The 20,043-nt window shown below is 36.9% G+C and overlaps 1 protein-coding gene across 6 annotated transcripts in view; it reads right to left on the bottom strand.

Moving 5' to 3' along the window:
* The window catches only part of LOC150103765 (dynamin-like), a 519,391-nt gene that overhangs the window by 478,510 nt on the left and 20,838 nt on the right, over nucleotides 1-20,043 (bottom strand). For all 6 annotated transcript variants that reach the window (XM_090397139.1, XM_090397140.1, XM_090397145.1 and 3 more), the window contains exon 2: nucleotides 3,984-4,057. In XM_090397139.1, coding sequence (XP_090253265.1) covers nucleotides 3,984-4,057 — 74 coding nt within the window. The remainder of the gene's footprint in view (nucleotides 1-3,983; nucleotides 4,058-20,043) is intronic.

The raw sequence follows: 20,043 nt of genomic DNA, 5'->3' as shown, positions 1-20,043 counted from the left end.
TTTCCACATTTCAAGCCTTTGATGGCTTTTTCTACTTCAAGTATGGATATGTATTCCTGACTGCATGCCTGGTCAGTGTTTTTTACCACTGTGCTGTCGTCACTGCTTGTTTCATTTAGCAGTTTTTCAAAGTAATTACTCCATACTTCAAGGATATCTTTTTCTCCTGTTTTCAAGCCACCTTTATCATCTCGAATTCCTTTTACAGCACTCTTTCCTCCATTCTTAAGCTTCTTCAACAACCTCCAGAATATTTTGCCACCTTCTTGATATTTATTTTCTATATTCTTGCCAAAGTCATCCCATGACTTTTGTTTAGCTAGTTTTACACAGTGTTTAGCATTCTTGCATTTCTCTCTATATTCTCTAAGAGCACAAGCTGACTTATTTGACAGGAACTTTTGGTATGGTTTCTTCTTTTCCCTCACTGCCTCTTTAACTTCCTGTGTCCACCAGGGAGTTCTGATTTTTTTATCCTTACAGACAACCTCACCACATGCCTCTCTGGCAGAATCAATCAATGTTTTCTTCAGAGTTTGCCACTGAATCTCCAAGGTTTGATTCCTGTTCTCAAACTCATTCATTTTTTCTTCAATAATCTTTGTGTATTTTAGTCTACAGTTCACGTCTGAGAGCTGCTCAACTTTTATTCGCTTTAAAACTTTCTTACATGTTATTCTTTTCAATATGAAATTCAATTAGCCTGCTCAAGGTGGGCTCTGTGGGTCCGGCTACAACAACAGAATTTTGTATTGAGTAATGGTTTAGAGTTCGGCCTTTGTCGTTGATTGTGGAGCTATACAAGGCTGTATGTTTAGCATTAAAGTCACCAGTCATGATGATCGATGACTTTTTCCTTAGTGGCTCAGTAGAAATTCTGAGGCCACAGATAGCAGTCAGTTCATATATCTCTTTCTGTGCCTTGTCAATTTCTACGAGCACCAGTGGCATTGGCCGTTTATCTGACCTGAGCATCCTGCTCACTTTTACTGGTGTTAGGCCCCGACTTATAAGGTCAGCAGTGATTTCTTCACAGGTGACACCTTCGGTTACCCTGCGAAGTACTACTTTGAGATTCTTTTCAGTGGGTAAAGCAAAAGTGTGATAAGGAAGACTATTAGTTTTGTCAATTGTCTGTAGTCAGTGACTGAGGTTGGCTGGATTCTGACTCCTTCATCTTGATTTTTAGCCCAGGAATATGAGATTTTATGTACCCTAAGGGCTGATGTGACAGTGGTCCATTTGTCCTTGTCCCTTAGTATAACAGGTGGAACCTTTTCGGTATTCCTCGGGACATCTGGTGTTGGTGAATCTTCATCCATATGGTCCTCTGTAGTTCTTAGTCTTTTGTTAGAATGCTCCTCCTGTGAGTTGTTTTGACAGGGGGATTTTGGTGACAGAGCAGTAATGAGTTCTTGTGATATCTCATTTTCCCTCCTCCTCTCCATCCTGATCATTAGAGTGAATGTACTGCTTTATAAAACCCAGCCAGTCAGATTCAAGCTTGCCTATTATGAGTTTCAGTACCTCTAGGGACTACTCCTTATTAAGGATCTGCTCTTTGATGTTTTCCATGTCAGGGTGGTGATTTCCTGCCAGCAGAAATTGTTTGACAGCAGTATAAATAATCCCGCAGCGCTAGGGGCCAGCAAAGTATCCTGTAGACCTAGATGGACTACTAGCAATATATTATCCCACAGGACTAGGGGCCTGCTAGCAAAAGTCCAGTAGACTGAGTTGGTCTACTAGCAAAATTTAGTCTTGTAGCAACCTACTAATTGGGGAAAGGAGTATCAGTATCTCACTTGGCCACAGATTTGAAAACCTACCTCCCTATAAAACTTTAAATCCACCACTGGTCCTCATTGCAGGTGGGGGCTGCTGGCCGTTTGACTTCTTGTATGTTTCGTGCAGAGGGGGAGACAGTAGGAATCAAACTGTGTCAGCGCCAGAGATTACTGAGAAACCTTGTATGCAATGTAATCAGGCTCGGTCTAAAATAATACTTCCGTTCTCATCAAAAGCCAAAAGCAGAATCCTCCTCTCCCTCATCAGTGGGAGCTAGACCCAAGAAGTTATATTTTCCATATACAAGTAGAAAAAAGGTGTATCGTCTTATTATTAAATACTCTGGATGAGTATTTTGGCTGCATTATGCGATGCATTCTATTTGATCGCATGGTCCAGACATATTATAGTATCTACTATTTATCTGATCTTCGAAACAATGACCCCCAGCATGTTAAACCTACTTCTCTGTAGAGCATCATGCAATAGTACTTCAATTATTTGATCTGTCATTTATCCAAACTTGCCATTCTGATAATTGAAGGGTCTACATTTGAAGAGTACTGTATCTACAGTAATCTACTACTAATACAATTTTAGTGAATTTAAATAGCCAACATCCAAAAATCCACTTCCCAATGGAAAGAGAATCATATAACTACCTGCCTTTCTTAGATAAACTAGTCATGTGCCTTTTAAATGGTTCATTTTTTTTTCTACTTATAAAAAAGCTTACACATACTAGAAGATATTTATACAAACAAATCGCATGGATGATATAAAAACACACAGAGCCAGACTATCCATTCCAATTATACTGCTCACTTATGACCTCACTTACCTTTGCCACACTTTCTTAGCTGATGGCTATATCTACAAATATAGATAAAACACTAAATGCCTCCCTCTCCCCATTCTTCCATTCCCTAATACATAAGAACACAGAAAAATTGTTATTATCTCATATACTCAGGGCACATCTGTAAAGATATCCAGAGTGCTTAATAAATATAAGCTCACACCACATTTAAACCATATAGCGAACTAGTATCCTCATTCATTCATATAAAGGATAAACTATCCTTTACGTCCATCCATCAAGGAGTATATGAATTGTTCAGTACTACTTGTGACCTGGCTTACTATGGATAGACAGGAAGACCTGTTGACATCTGCCTTAGACAACATAAAAAAATACATTCATCACAATAATTATAGCAAGTTGGGACTGGCAGACCATGATTGAGACATCCCTTCACACAGATTTGAAGTATCAAAAATCTGGGGGACACCTCATTTTAAGATCAAATTAATACTTATAAACCTCTCTTTATCTAGAACAGAGAGTACCAATAAACACTTTAGTTCTTTGTGTTTCAGGACACTGTAAAAATATTCACAGTATTTAATAAATATGAGCTCCACGCCATATTTAAACCATATATCAAACTAGTAATCCTCATTCATATTACAATTTGAAATTGTCCCCCAAAATTAACTAATTGTTACTGTTTACATACTGTGATAAGCAATTTGTACTGTAATGATGCTGAGTAGTTACTGATACTTCTCTAGTACTCTAAGTAAATAAATGTTATTTATTTTCATATTGTTTGCCTTGTGAATTAAACTGTTAAAAAAAAAAAAAACTAAGCACTAAGATAAAATACCAACACCTAAGCCTTTCTATACATCTCTGACAGAGATTCTACTTTTAAGAGAAACTTGTGACATGAAATTAAAAATTATCTACATGCTAGCACAAGGAAAGCATATTTAATATACTGCCAGATATTTCAGTTTGAAAATAAACTATCATCAACATGTAGATAATTCTTATGACAGAGACTGCACTTGTCAGTTATCGTGCATTCAAAATATCTCTCATAAACAGTCAATATTTTACAGTAATAAAATTTTAGAAGAGAAAATATAATTTTCTCTTCCAAAATATTAATGTAAAATGAAAAAAAGAATACTGTGAAATAAAAAAAAAATGTCTGTCCAGTATTTTCTAATTCAACACAAACAAAATTAAGCTTCCACAATTTGATCAAAAGGCATCCTCCCTCTGGAACCACATCAAGTCAGTGGATCAGGCTGTTATTAACAACAGTTTCAAAACTTTTTTTTTGTCATACTGCTATTTCTATCATATTTGTTCAAATTTTAAAATAGATGAAACAAGATTTTACCTTGTGTGGAGTTCATAAGCTGCAAAATCAGAGGCCTTCTTGTAACAATCCCTGATCCTCTAGGCAGAAAATCCCTTGAAAAGGAGAAAAAAAAATAAGCAAGCTGATATTCAGAAATTTAAATACTCTTAAATACAGAAAAATTATATAAAGATTTCTTTAAAATTTAAATTATAACCCATACTCTAAAAATAGAATACACACAGTAGTTCCAAGAGCATTTTTTTTTTACTAGAATGACCCTTCAAAATTCTGCATATTTTAATTTATATAAATTACTATTATTATTGTTAGAAGTTTTTCCCACTTGGTTATACTATAAGTTAAAGATCCCAAGAAATTATATACTTGTTTTAATCCTTTATTCAAGTGTAAGCAAACAAGTTTGCACCTGAACTATTTTCAGGACTAGGGCAATTCGTATAAAGAAGCTAAGATTTCACATCACTTGCCTTAGTATCCCATAATGCAAAGCACATCTCCTTGAAGACATGTATGATGCTATACATTATGAAAAGGGTCACTACCCAGACCGGTTTCGATCTTTATTGAGGTCTCATCAGTGGGAGCAAGACCCAGAGGTGATACTAAGGTTGAAGTAATGCAGAAGTCATATTTTCATACATATATATGAGTAGCCAAAAGGTGTCATACTATCCCAATGCATAGTATTATACATGTCCACAAGGAGATGTGCTTTGCAGTATAGGATACAAAGGCAAGTGATGTGGTCTTAGCTTCTTTATACGAGTTGTCCTAGTCCTGAAAATAGTTCAGGAGCAAACTTGTTTGCTTACACTTGGATAAAGGATTAAACCAAGTATATAATTTCTCGGCATCTTTAATTTATACTATTATTAATATCTGACCTCCATGGAGTCAGAAACCCATCGTGGGAGGTACACACTATTGCACACAAAGCTCATCCAACTGTACCTTAAACTGATTCAATGTGTCTACATTCACAACACATTCAGTAATGTAAAGAACCTGCTCATCACTCCTCTAGTCATACAGTTTCCAGGATTGGCCTCTTGTTATACCCCCCACACACCCCCCCGTCATTCTATGAAAAATCTCTTCGATGTCAACTTTATAACAACCCACTCATTTTATTTATTTTGTATCTAAACACAAGTGGTACAACATTATTTACAACAAATTAGGATACATTACAAATGAGAACAGCTTAAATTTGGTAGGTGAATTATACACAGAATAATAATTAAATATGAAAAAAAGGAAACTATACGTAACTTTTATATAAATATGGTCAGATGTTCCTCCAGTATCTTGCACAATCAACTGCTCTTTCTGTGCAGGATATAAGGTCCTATTTTGTGCAGAATGATGGAAGAAAGGGACAAGAAAGAAGGTGTTCCATGGACTGGGTTGTCCCATACTCACAATTATCTGGGCCAGTGAGGTAGCCCCATTTAATGAGGTTTTGTTTGCAGTGTCCTGTCATTCGCAGTCTGTTGAGGCTTTTCCAAGTATTCCAGTCCAAGTGGGCACCATGTGGAAGATGTTCGGCTGTTGGAATACCAGTATTATTTTCAGGATATAGTGCAAGCCACTGTTGAAGTCTTGTCTCTGGGAGGTTTTTAGGTGGTTCAACAGTTGCCAGGAAACTATGTTGGGATCTTAGTCTTTGGGGCACTGCGGTCTGGCCGAATAGTGGATGGCGTTCATCATTCATTCATTTGTCTGCTTCTTTTGTCAGCGGAGAATGCAGATCTTCGAATTGAATGGGGTTTTGTTGGCCAGTGAGGTAGCCCCATTTAATGAGGTTTTGTTTGCAGTGTCCTGTCGTTCGCAGTCTGTTGAGGCTTTTCCAAGTATTCCAGTCCAAGTGGGCACCATGTGGAAGATGTTCGGCTGTTGGAATACCAGTATTATTTTCAGGATATAGTGCAAGCCACTGTTGAAGTCTTGTCTCTGGGAGGTTTTGAGGTGTTTCAACAGTTGCCAGGAAACTATGTTGGGATCTTAGTCTTTGGGGCACTGCGGTCTGGCTGAATAGTGGATAGCGTTCATCATTCATTCATTCATTTGTCTGCTTCTTTTGTCAGCGGAGAATGCAGATCTTCGAATTGAATGGGGTGCAATACCAGCCAAAGTATACAACTCTTTTAGTGGTGTTGGTTTCAGGCATCCTGTAATTAAGCAGCAGCAGCTTTCATTCAATGCTGGGTCAAGTTTTTCAGCATGGTAGGATCTGGACCATACTGGGAAAGCATATTCACCAGAAGAATAGCAAAGGACCAAGGCAGAAGATCTCAATGTGCAAGGGTCTGCACCCCATTTGGAGGAGGTAAGCTTTCTTAGTAAATGGTTTCCTGCATTCACTTTTGCCTTTGTTTTTTTCTATTTCATATAATGTGTGTTTTATAAGAGAGGGTGCGATCGAGAGTCACACCAAGGTAGATTGGGTTCCAGGAATGTTCTATATTAGAGCCTTAAATCTGTAGCTTCCTGTAGACTTCCTTATTGTTAAGGTGGAAAGGCCAGTCTGGATTTTCAAGGAGTTTGGTTTTAGTATAACAACCCATGACTAGATTATATGGCTCAAACATATCCCTCCTCCTCCTATTCATGAAGCTTTGCAATTTACATTCTCTCAATCTGTCCTCGTACTCCACATTCCAAAGACTACTGACCACCTTTTTGAATCTTTTCTGGGCCCTTTCTGTATCCTCATCACCATGAAAACCCAGTGACCAAATCTGTGCAGAGATTTAAATTATTAATTTAAAAATTTAGTAACTACTTAAAAGTAACTTAACAATTGAAATGATTTAATTATTAGTTACTGCTAAATATTTGATGACAAACCAGATTACCATTTATGTGTGCATGTACGCATATACATGTATGTGTGTGTGAATGTGAGAAAAAGAAAGGTTTGAAAAGAACAGTTAATTTTTAAAAAAAAAAAAAAAATCTTTTGTATGACTACATTAATGGAGAGCTATGAGTTTTATTTGCTTATTAAATTCAAAGGTCAAATATGATGAATCACATCACACTAAGAGTTACCATTAAAAATGTATGCAACAGCTGTTCAGGCATTATTGATAATCACGGCCTAGAAAATAAACAGCTGAGTTTAACAATATAAATCTTGAAATCAATGAACAATACATGCAATAAAAGATAAAGTTTTACACAATAAGTGCTCATTAAGACATTTAAGTGCATAGCATATGGCACTCAAGTCCTTTCATGACAACCAGCAGGATGGTACAACCTTAACCATGGAGAACTGCACATTTAACTAGATTAAAAATAGAACACAGATTACTGATGTAAAGATTTTATTTATTCTTAGAATTTTTCGTGACATGAGCATCTTCATTATGACTAATTTATTATTATTATTTTGGAAGTTCCAAGGAGTCACTGAGGAAGGGCCATGGAAGGTGCAGTTCCCTATACCTATCATATCTCTCCTTAAAAACATTCACTGATAATGTTTACTGGCAATTATTCCATACACTCGCCACATGCCATGAAAAGAACTTGAACTTCACATTCTTTCTGACCACACACACAGCTTCAAGGGATGACATTGAGTTTGTCCTCCACCAGCCATGAGATGCAAAATTTCCCATTTTTATCATCCCTCCTCTATCTCTTATCACTCAAACTTTGAAGAAATCACTCATTCAGAGTGATTTCTTCTATGTTTGTGGAACTCTATGTAGAGTTCCACAAGCCAGATATGATTTTGGTTAGCAGATCCTAGATATTTTCCAATGTGGAATTTAGGTGACCAGATGCGGCCTTATCAAGGCCTCGTAAAGTGGAAGAATAATTTCCTTATCCCTATAGAGTTGGTGTTCTTTTCAACACTGCAGTTATTCAATGTGATGTCTTACCCACCTTTCGAATATAGCCTCTAAATTAATCTACTTTCCACTATTATCACTAAGTCTCTAGCTTCATCAACAACTTGAAGCAAATACCTATTAACAGAGTACTCAGTCTGCAATGTCTTCAACCCAAAATGCACTTAGCAACATTAAACTGACATTCATTTAACATTTGCCCATATAATCAGTCTACTCAAGGCAGCCTGCAAGATTCTATATTAGAAATAATCCCCCTTTTCACCTGACCTTAACATCATCTGCAGATAATTGAACATTTCCCTCTAGATCATCTGGAACATCATACAAGTTAAACAGGAGTGGTTCAAGCACAGAATCCTGTGGGACCCTACTAGTCACCCTCATTCTTTTAGATCAGTCTGATACCTGTCGTTGATTGAAGCATAGTTATATGATATTTTTGATATTTTTGCCCAGTATATTGTTTACGAATTTCCACTGTTTTGGCACTACCCTCACATTTCAAAAATTCATTACATACTGATCTGCTAAGAGACAGCCGTTACTGGCTTTCAATTTTTGGCTTACTTGGTCCTATAATATCTGAATCTATTCTTATAGGGACACTGACATGTTCTGTGTCTGTAGATGGATTCTTACTGCGATTGGAAAGTGATCGCTATTTTACCAGTGCTATCTTGATTTTAGTCAGACTTTATGATCTTACAATCATATGATCCAAACACGAAGCACAATCATTGAAATCCCTCATCGGGACATGTTGCTCAAAGCCATACATGACTAATATATCTATGAAATTGAGAGAATAAAGTGTCACTTAGCAGATCAATTTTTCCTACTTGTCACCAATTATGATAACAATATCATAATCGATGTCATGCAGTACAGTGTCCAGTTCTTGTATAAAGTCATAAGGCATAAAAGAATGAGATCTATAAATAGTTATTATGTAGTAATTGTAGTTCTCAAAGTAAATGTTAACATTCTCAGCATTTCCATTTTGTATTGCTAATGTGTTTAATAGTTAAATGCCTTCAAGCAAAGAGCATTAATCCCCCCCAGATCTGTTATAATCCCTACAGTAATAGTATTTTTAAATCCTTATAAATAGTATAGGCTAGCTTCATGCTCCTTTATCCATATTTCTGTTAGTATTAAAATATTTACATTATAATTTAGATCATCTAATATTAGTTCTAGATGTTCCATTTTATCTTATACTTCTATTTAAATGCAATATTTTTAGAATAGGTTCATTATTGAAATATAAAAATCTTCCTAATTCTGTTGTGTCATTACAAATTATACAATTTTCAAAAGCAGTTATACCAATTATTTTCAATAGCAGTTATATCCATGTTCTCATTATCCATCGCAAAGTAATCAGGGATTCTTTCGTTATTTTTAGTTTTTGGAAGTCATCTTCACACTTTATCCTCCATATATGCAAAGTGTCATCTTTTCTAATGAAAAGTTTAACGTTCTTGATCCAGAGATACTTATAGTCTTTATCCTTTTATATTTTTTTACTGCATACAGTAGATGCTTCATGTTCTCAGTCAAATGTTCATTCAAATATATTTTGCCGTCTTTAAAAATTACTACTTATGTCTCGAGTACTTATTTTTTATTTTATGTTCTTGTGTTCATCTAGTCATCTATCTCATCTCCTTAGATCTAAATTTTACAATAATATGTTTTGGCTTGTTATTTTGTGCATTATGGAGTCTGTGGGCTGCTTTGATGTTCTTCTCATTAAAATCCACCTGAATTTTTTGTGAAATCTTTTTTATTATTTCATACATGCTTTCATGGGGCTCTTGAGGGACACCTACTATTTCCAAATTTCTGTTTATGGCTTGTTGACTGAGATCAACAGTTCGATTAATTAATTTAAGATCATAACGTAACTGTAAATTGGAATTTCCCAGTTCTGTATTTTTAGTTTTAAGTTTTTTGATTTCTTCTGTTAGCCCAACTATCATGTATAGAAACTCGTCTATTTTGGCAGATGTATATTCAGCAAAAGTTTTCAGTCACATATCACACTTGTTAAATTAGCAATGGACATAGCTGCACTAGTGTCAGGACAGAGCAATTCATTTGCCTGCAAGCACTGGAATGCATACTGGTTTGGGACAAAGGACTTGACTGCTGTGAGCTTGGTTGTTCCCAAAATTTGCATGGAATACATTTCAAGTTCTGCTTTCTATCTTTTGATAATTTTTTTTGTACTGACTTTCACTTAGTCCTGCGCAGCAAATATAATAGTTGTTGTTACAGTTAAAGCACTTTATAATAGTTTTGTTATCAATGGCTATTTTGTTGCATACTTTGCAGCATATCACCATTTCCTAAGATTAGCAGTAAGTTAATCCTCTAGCTCTTTGTTCTATTTACCTTGTACATAGGCCAGAAGGTTATGGCAGTCTTCGGGTTTTGAGATATTTTGCATACACTGTTAGGACACTATTAGAGGCACACAATTATCAGTTATATCCAGTAAAGTCGACAGGGTGTAGCATAGAGGCAGCTTGCCTCACAGCGCGGCTTAATAAGGGCACTTGTTCAGCCATATTGTGGTAGGCGCTGTCGCTGCGAAGTGCAGAAAAAAGTTTTTGCAATCTTAAACTGATTAAAAATTATTTGCGAATAGCAATGATCCAAGAAAGATTGGTTATCTAGCAACTATATCGATAGAGGCAGACATAGCTTATAATTTAAATTTAGAAGAGCTTATAAACAATTTTATTGTGCGATATACCCGTAGAGCAAACATTTTATTATTATTATTATGTAATCGTTTTGCATTAATGTTTCTCTTGTAATAAAAACAAAATAGCAATTGGAGATTTTCTTATATTTTTGTTTTATAATCCATCAGGGGCGATATTTAATTGTTTGCCTCAGGGTGCGATCTAATCTGGTGACGGTCCTGGTTATATCACCTTGTAGGGCGGTTGGTAAGGTACATGAATTTACTAAAATTTACTTACCAATTCACAATTAACCACCTTGAAAAATGTTTAAATCCAGAGACTATTTCATAGCTGCTTGCTGATACTGTGCCATTTGGCATTACAGTTAATTATGACCAACTTTAAAGCTCTTATAAAGATTACTTTGCATTCTAAACAGGAATTGAGCCCCTTCCTCCCAACCAAAAAAACACCATCCATACCTACTGAGTTCCAGACTTTAGACGGTCCTACAAAAATAAATTAAACGGGACCTTCAGATTATTAAAGTTTATGAATCACTATTGTCGGTAGCATTTTTGTAGGCAGAGGAAATTCAATCTAAGTCAAAGGAAAAGAAGGTAAGACACATTAAATTTTATCCTGCAATTTTTGTCAGTTTTTGCTGGTTCTGCAAGTATTTAAATCGTTACCACAAAATCACTAATGTATCAGATTCAAGTGTGCAAAAAAAAAAGTTAATTATTACAGAAAAACAATCATGGGAGCAATAGTTATTAGATTTCATGGATACAAAATTACATTGATATTTTTTGCTCATTACCCATGCTGGCAATTTATTCTATGTCACTAACCACTCTCCATGCAAACAATATTTCTCACTTCCTTGCTCACAATGTTCATACAGTTCTAAGATTAGCCTATCACCTATCATCCTGTGTAATACTTCTCCGATATCTATTTGATAAGCTCCTGTCACCAACTCATGTCATAATCATATCACCTCTTCTATCTGTCAAGCAATATAAATCATGTTCTCAACTTATCCTTATATTCAACATCCCACTGCTCTGACATAATCCGAGTTACTTAACACTGAATCCTCTCTAGCATTTCTCTCTCCTAGATATAGAGGAGACCAGATTTGCACATAGTAGTCCAGAATCAGCCTGATTAATGCTTTAAAAGGTCCAATCACCTTATTCCAACTGGATGGAACAAGTTACTAGCATGAGTGGTGAGCACACCAACACTAAAGGAGTTCAAGGTGAGTTGTGACAGGTATATTGTAGAGTACAGAAGAACATCCTACAACGAGTGTGACTCATCGCCATTGTAATGATCCTCTAGGTGATTTTCACAAATTGTTATGCCATCTCTTGGAGTACAGTTCCACCAATAAAGCAACAATGCAATCCATTTCCTCCAAAGTACAAAGCTTGACACCTAGCAACAACTGACATTCCCACTTCTCTACTCAGCACCAGCCTATTTGAATCTTCTGTGATGTGTCCTCATATTCAAATTATCTCCTATTATTCTCTAGAATTTTACAACAAACCTCAATAGCTTCAACAGACTCATTCTGGGCAATCATATGCAGTGAGCAAATCTATTAAACTGAAACTTGAACCCCTTCACACTCCATATAAAAAATCTCCTTCTCACCCCTCCCCTCTCTTTGCTACACTTTTATACATCATCCAGGACTTGCATTCTCATGCTGTGTTCTACATATGATCCTTCTGCTGGTTGGCTGGTTTGAAGCTTAATGGTGCAAAGACAGCTAAGGCTATGCACAGCTTTAGCTGTCTTTGCACCATGTGTGTATACTTTTTTATGAGTACACAAACATGAAAGATATTTATGATCAGATCAGATGCAAGATGATTGTAGCCTCCTACATGGATTAGAGTGCCAACACTTAATTTCAGGCTTGATCTCATGCAATTTATTTGTTAGTGCTTCCTGTAATGATGACTGCCATTGATAGGTTAATTTTGGTTTTATGGAGAAAGTCTGAGCTAAGCTAGCAGCTGCATTTGCAATCTCATTTCCCTTGAATCAATGTGGTTGAGGATCTAACAACAAAAATCTAAACTAAATGCCATCATAGCAAATACAAATTCGAAAGACTATTTATGGAATCAGCCTCGGTCCTAAGAAACTCCCCAAACCTTAACAAATTTGGTTGCATGTGACTGCCCCAAATTTGGGAGGCATACATCAGCAGACCTTCAGCCCAACGACCAAGAACACCTACTTAGCCCGCTAGAGGGCACCATCAGGACTTCTAGGAGAACGATAGCTTCATATCTTCATTCTCAGTTACTGTGTAGTAGTGCCTGAGTGCACGTGCCTTTTTTGTAAGTTCCTTTTGAAAATGGCAACGTGACGTTGCCGAAATATCGGAAATGTTTATTAAAGTATAATTTAATTTATATTCGGATCTACGTTGTTCAATTCCCTAAGTGATTTAGAAAATGCATAACCAACGTATAAGCCTGTCTACGAGAGCCATTATTTAAAAGAATAACTAAAAAATGATGGAGTATTGAATGCGGATTGAACACAAGAAAACATACTGCTTGTAAAGAATTTAGTGAGTAAGTGTAAATCATATGTTATTGATAGTAATTTTCTTTTATGTGCTGGCACAAGCTGTATGGCATGCAGCTCAGTAGTATACACTTACTACATTTAAATGGAATCTAATTGGAGATGTGGTCAGGAAAAACTACAGCTGATCCAAAACCAGACTCATCTCAGGCTATTTGTATAGACCGGTAAGAAATCAGTGTACTCCACTCTGTGTATAATAAACAGCTGCAGATAGGCTGATGAAATAAACAAACAGACTAACAGACAGCAATGTGAGTTAAACCTTGCAAGGGCATGGGGGAAGATTTCCATGTTCGGTGGGGATGATATTATCTACATTAATACCAGGATCTTGTATAATCTCTTTCATGCATAACAAAGAGACAAATAGCAGGCTGATGTGTGTCATATTGAGCTTCCCAATGTATGGAAAAATTGCCAGCCACATAGGATGGGGAAGCAAAGATGCCATTTTTAAGGTATAGTTAAGTGGCAAATGCTTCTGCCAAAACGAGAGCGGTCATTTGCTTTGACAAAAGCTCTGAATAGTGATTGATCGTACAATGCACTAGTACCTATTTGTGTTGGCTAATATCCAACCATCCAAGAGTAAGTACTCTTGGATGGTTGGATCCTTGTAGAGGCATAGCCTCATGACCCATAATCACCATAATCAAGCTTTGAGTGAATGAGGACATCAGTGAAGTAGGCATTCATGAAGTCTACCTTCTTTGCACACATAAATGAATGCATGCACGGAAGATAAACTTTTTGTCAAATATGAGTCCTAAACTTTGTTTCTGTTCTTCTTCTTCTCTCCTGTAGTCCTAAATGGACCATTGGGTCATTCATGGCTGGTAGGTGATATGCTTTGTTAGCCTCCTTCAATCATCCCAGTCTCTTGTTCTTGATGTCAGTTGAGAAAGGGAGGAATTTGTCCATTTTTTGATGTTATCAGTCCATTTTAATCGAGGTCGGCCCCTTGGTCCTGGAACAATTCCTTCTAGTGTTTGCTTTGGAATGCCATTAGCCCTTTCCACATGTCCGAACCATTTCATCATTCTTCTGATGACTGTCAGAATATTTTCCCTTCTTCTCCCGTCTATTGAATCGATCAGTTTTCGGACATTTTCATTTGTTTCGTGAGCGGTACAGGAAATTCTCAAGTCTTCTGTAAGTTTTCATTTCAAAAGACAGGAGTCTCCTCTCATCTTCCCTCAATAAAGTCCAGCCCTCACAACCATACAAGAGGATAGAATTCACCAAGGTGTCAATTAGTCTTAGTCTGGTTGTGATTGCTATTCTGTTATCTCCCCACAATGGTTTTAACTTCTGTAGGTTCATGACTGCCTTAGCAATTCGGTATTTAATGTCGGTTTTTGAACGACCATCTTAACTCAACGTGCTTCCTAGATAAGTGAACTTGTATACATTCTCAATTTGTTTATTGCCATTTGTATCTTTAAGAATTCAATGTCTGATTTTGAGGTTATCATTGTTTTTGTTTTTTGTACGTTTATGTATAATCCATATTTTTTTAATGTTCCAAAAATGCGGCTGGTTATCTCTTGTAATTCTTCTTCACTTTCTGCCAGAAGATCGATATCGTCTGTAAAATGCAAGTTATTTATTTTTAGTCCACCAACTGCTATTCCAGTGTCATATTCATAAAGAGATTCATCTATGACATGTCTGCGCAGTTAGCCTAGTGGTTTTGCGCTTCGCAACCATATGCCTGGGGAAGGAATGTCCTAGGTTCGATTCCCGTCAATGACATGAGGAGCTTAAGGATCTTCCTCAGCCACAGCCAAGTTAGCCGGTCTTGGGAATGGACAGCAGGGTTTTTTCCGCCAGTTTATCTGGTGTTTTTCATCCTGCAAGCAGGCAACTGGTCTGAGGACACACGGATTACAGTCAGGAATACTGACCCAACCATAGGTCTGATTCGTCAGCCTATGCCGGTTCTGGAGCCCAGATAAAATTTGGGGGGACTAGATGGTACTGTGAACTCCCGTAAAAAGGGGAAACACAGTATCATCACACGAAATTTATTTATTTATCTATGACATATTCCAGAAAACAATTAAAAGAAGAGGGGACAAGATGCATCCCTGTCCGCCTGTTCTGCCCAGAACAGTTCACTGCTGTAATTTTTAATTTCAATTCTCATATCAGATGAGGAATAAAGATATTTGATAATCCTAATGATTTTGTTGTCAATACCATAATGTTCTAAAATTTTCCATAATGCCTCATGCCATATTGAGTCAAAAGCTTTTGGAAGGTCTGAAAAGTTGTGAAGATTATTTTGTTATGTTCTATGTATTTTTCGCCTAGAATGTGTATTGTAAAAATATGATCGATTGTACTTCTGGACTTCCAAAAACCCACTTGTTCACCTGATAGTCTGCTTTCTATTTTCTTTTCAATTCTTGACAATAGTATTTTTAACAGAATTTTGCTTGAATGGCTAATAAGGCTTATTGTTCTGTAGTTGCTACATTTATTGCTGTTTCCCTTTTTAGGAATAGGTACAAGGACAGAAGTCCGTCAATCAGAAGGCCAAGTCTCTGTGTTCCATACGTCCTGGAATAAATTTAGTAAGGTGTCTATGATGATGTCACCTCCTTTGCATATCAGTTCCATTGTAACACCATCAATTCCGGGTGATTTTCCTATTTTTGAGGAGCTAACTGCTGTAATGACTTCTTTTAATATCGGGTAATCTCCTTCCTCCAAACCTCCTGGCAAAATTCTGTTCAAAATATTGTCAGTCAGTTGAGGGTCCTTTTGAAAAAGCTTGGTTGCGTAACATTTCCATCTATCAACTATTTTCTGGTTGTCCGTGATAGGAGTTCCATCTTCATCTTCTATGCTCCAATTAATGCAGTAAAAGGTTTGGTTAACTTATTGATAATTTGAAAAGCACTTTTAGAATTATTTTTATTTAAGTCCTCTTCTATATTTTTGCATTCATCTAATATCCATAAGTTTCTAGCATGTTTGATTTCTTTTTTAATAATCTTAGTAATATTTTTATACTGTTCTCTATTATCGCCGCTATTAATATGAGATTTCAAATATCTTCTTTCGTCGCATAGGTCCAAAATATTTTTGGTTATCCATGGTTTATTTATTTTCCTTTTGTATCCAATGATTTCTTCAGCTGCAGTTATCTTTTGTGAAAAGTATTTGGTTTTAGATTCGATATTATTATATTTCTTGAAGCTTGTGTCAAAAATTTGTTTTAATTTGTATTTATATAGTATATTTATTTGGGGATCTTTTAATTTTTTTATATTATATCTTTTACGAGTTGATTTTGTAGGTAATATTTATCTCATTTTCATGTTCACAATTGTGATGACCATGTTGTGGTCGCTGCCAATGTCGGTTCCAGGAAATAATCTGGTTCTTGTGAGGTTGATGGAGTTTTTAAATCTTGTGCTTACAAGGATAAAGTCAATTTGGTTGTGTGTTTTACCATCAGGGGAAGTCCATGTCCATCTTCTGGAATGTTTATGGTGAAAGAGAGTGTTAGTAATGGCAAGTTCATTTTGTGAGGCAAAATTGATCAATTCAAAACCTCTTTCGTTTGTCTCCCCATAGCCATACAGTCCGACAAATGGAAGATAATCCTTGCTGATGTCTGTTCCAATTTTGGCATTCCAATCGCCCTGTACAATCAAAAGGTCTTTTGTATTCACTCCGGTGATTGTTGCATTAAGTTGACCATAAAACTCTTCTACTTCAGAGTCCTCATGGGCTGTGGTTGGGGCATAGACCTGTATGATGGTGATATTGAGGGTTTTCCTCTTATACAGACTAGAGCAATTCTGCTATTAGGATCAAATTCCATGACAGAATTTCATGATGATTTGTGTATCAAAAACCTGACACCTTCTTTACCGCTGTAGTCACATCCAGAGTAAAGAAGCAAATGTCCATCTGTTGTTAGCTCTCCTGTTTTGGGCCATCGAATTTCACAAAGTCCCATAACAGTCCATTCATATCTTTTTACTTCGTGCTGTAGTAATTTGAGTTGGCTTGATTGTAGTAGAGTCCTAATATTCCAAGTTCCAGTCATTAAATGGTTGCAGAGTCTGAATCTGGATCCAGTATTTCCATTATTTTTTTTTGTCAGTAATAGTAGTCATTGTAGCTCCAGTCGCTAACTTCTCATTGCCACCCCTGGAGCTGCTACCAAATGGCAATGAGGACCTTGATGAACTGGGCGACGTCCGAGCTGGCATGGTGTGCTGTGTTAAGTCCTTCGCCATGAATGTTTAATGGGTAGTAAAAATAAGACAGATGGTGCCAATCTCCTCTTCTGTCTTCGCCTGCTAGCATTTAGCTGGGTCCTCAAATGGCAATGAGGACCCAGGTCCTCAAATGGCAATGAGGACCTTGATGAACTGGGCGACGTCCGAGCTGGCATGGTGTGCTGTGTTAAGTCCTTCGCCATGAATGTTTAATGGGTAGTAAAAATAAGACAGATGGTGCCAATCTCCTCTTCTGTCTTCGCCTGCTAGCATTTAGCTGGGCAAAGTGGGATGGCCTTCATGCCTTCGGAGGCCCTACCAGGAGTAATGATACTCCTGACGTGCTTCACCCATCCCGCCCAGGGCCACCCCCCCTGCCACGGTGAGGCAACATAGCAGGACTTGGGGGGGGGGACTTGTTTCTGTTACTGCTGGGATAATACTATATCCCATCCTTAACTCTGGATGTGAGTGAAAATGGCATTTTCAGTAAAAGTGGATATAACACTTTTTCTGCTAAAAAACCAAATCCATTCTATTATATGGAGCCCATGAAGAGCAATAATCAACTTTGCTATGGTTGCCTTTCAAAAGACCTCAATTATAAAGGTCTTTTGAAAGGCAACTTTCAAAGAACCTTTAGAATCTTATCTCTAGGCTGCATCAAAAAAAAAAAAAAAAGAAACCAGGTGTTCAGTTTCAGGAATGCATTTTTTACATTCAGACAATCTGATTTAGATATTTCTAAACAGACCAATTGATCCAATGTCTGCCAGAGTATGGATGATAGAACAATAACTGTTTTGGATGGATCTTTCCCTGAGTTTTGGAAAGGTAATAACAATTGCCTATTGCTATGAATCTAGCAAGTGAATATAACAAGCATTCAATAAACTTCTCAATAAGTATTGTTATATTGTCATATGTATGTTACAAGTTTATGCTATAAGCATGCTATTATTATTATTATTATTATTATTAAACAAGACCTCATGGAGTCAAAGACTCATCTAGGAGGTCCTTTTATCTCACACACATCTCATCATACCGGGTCTTAAACACATTCAAACTCCTTGCAGACACCACACTCTCAGGCAAGGCATTCCAATCATTCACAACTCTGCACGAAAAAAACCTGCCTCTCACTCCCCTACTCACACCCTCTTTATACAGTTTCCAGGGATGACCTCTGGTTCTCCCCTGATCTCCCACTATTCGCTGTAGAACTTCTCCACCATTGATCCTATAGCAACCCCTTACCAACTTGTAGGTCTCTATCATATCTCCCCTCTTCCTTCTCTCCACTAGTCTCTGCAAATTACATCTTTTCAATCTTTCCTCATACTCGACATTCCAGAGGTCAGAAACTACCTTAGTCAGTCGCCTTTGGACCCTTTCCAACATCTCCTCATCCTTCTGAAAACCAGGTGACCAAATCTGGGCACAATAGTCCATGTGTGGCCTAATCAAAGCCTTATACAATGGAACAAGAATCTCCCTACTTCTACACGTCAGTGTCCTCCTCATCATTCCCAGAAGTCTTTGTGTTGTCTTCACAATTTTGGCGATGTGACCCCTAAATTTTAGATCCTTATCCACTATCACTCCCAGATCTCTTATTTCCTCTACTTCCAACAATATATTCTTACCAAGCATAAATTCTGCATCCCATCTTTGTTTTCCAAATTTTAAAACCTTACATTTTGCAACATTGAACTCACACCCCCATTTGCTTGCCCAATCACTCAATTTATTCAAGTCTTCTTGCAAGGCCACAACATCTTCACTACTCTTTATGGTTCTTCCCAACTTTGCATCATCTGCAAACAACTGAATATCTCCATCCAAATCTTCGCCAATATCATTAATATACAAGTTAAATAGTAATGGCCCTAAAACAGATCCCTGAGGCACTCCACTAGTGACTTTCCTTTTCCTGGATATTGCACCCCCATACACAACTTGTTGATACCTATCAGATAGCCAGTCTCCAATCCAATGCACTAATCTAATATCCAACCCCATCTGCTCTAGTTTGACTGTCAACTTATCATGAGGCACTCTATCAAAAGCTTTTGCGAAATCCAAGTATATTACTGTGTATCCTTCTCCTCTGTCCAAGGAAGCAGTCACTTTATTGTAATAAGTAAGTAGATTACTAAAACACGACCTCCCTTTAGCAAATCCATGCTGTCCATCAAAGATTATACCATTGTTGTCAACCCAACTCTGGATTCTAGCTGGATTCTATATGTTATATTTTTTCACTGTGAGAGGCATAGAAGATAATGCAAGTAGTAAATTTCGGTGCCAAACTATAAATTCTTTTTGGAAGTCTTTTTAGCATCAATTAAGTCATTCTTTTTTTGCATCACTATATTTATAAGCATTTGTGTGATTAACTGTAAGGGAAGTGCATTTAATTTTCTGATTTTTAAATGTTTAATATTTGCTTTCTTGTATACTGCATTGTGTGGTATAGCAGCAATGTACAAAACAATGGCAGGTGATTTCAACATGCATAATTACACTTGCTGCGGCATGTGCAAAATGTATGGCCTTCACAGAAAAAGAGATTTTTGAAAGGATAATGTAACTGGAGAACCTGTTTGATGAAAGTGCTTCATAAGGGAATGCCAGAAAT

This window comes from Typopeltis vanoorti, chromosome 8, assembly GCF_054136105.1.
Source record: "Typopeltis vanoorti isolate ZY-2024b chromosome 8, IOZ_Tvanoo_1.0, whole genome shotgun sequence".
In the NCBI taxonomy this organism is placed as follows: Eukaryota; Metazoa; Arthropoda; class Arachnida; order Uropygi; family Thelyphonidae; genus Typopeltis; species Typopeltis vanoorti.
This window is presented reverse-complemented; position numbering and strand designations above follow the sequence as displayed.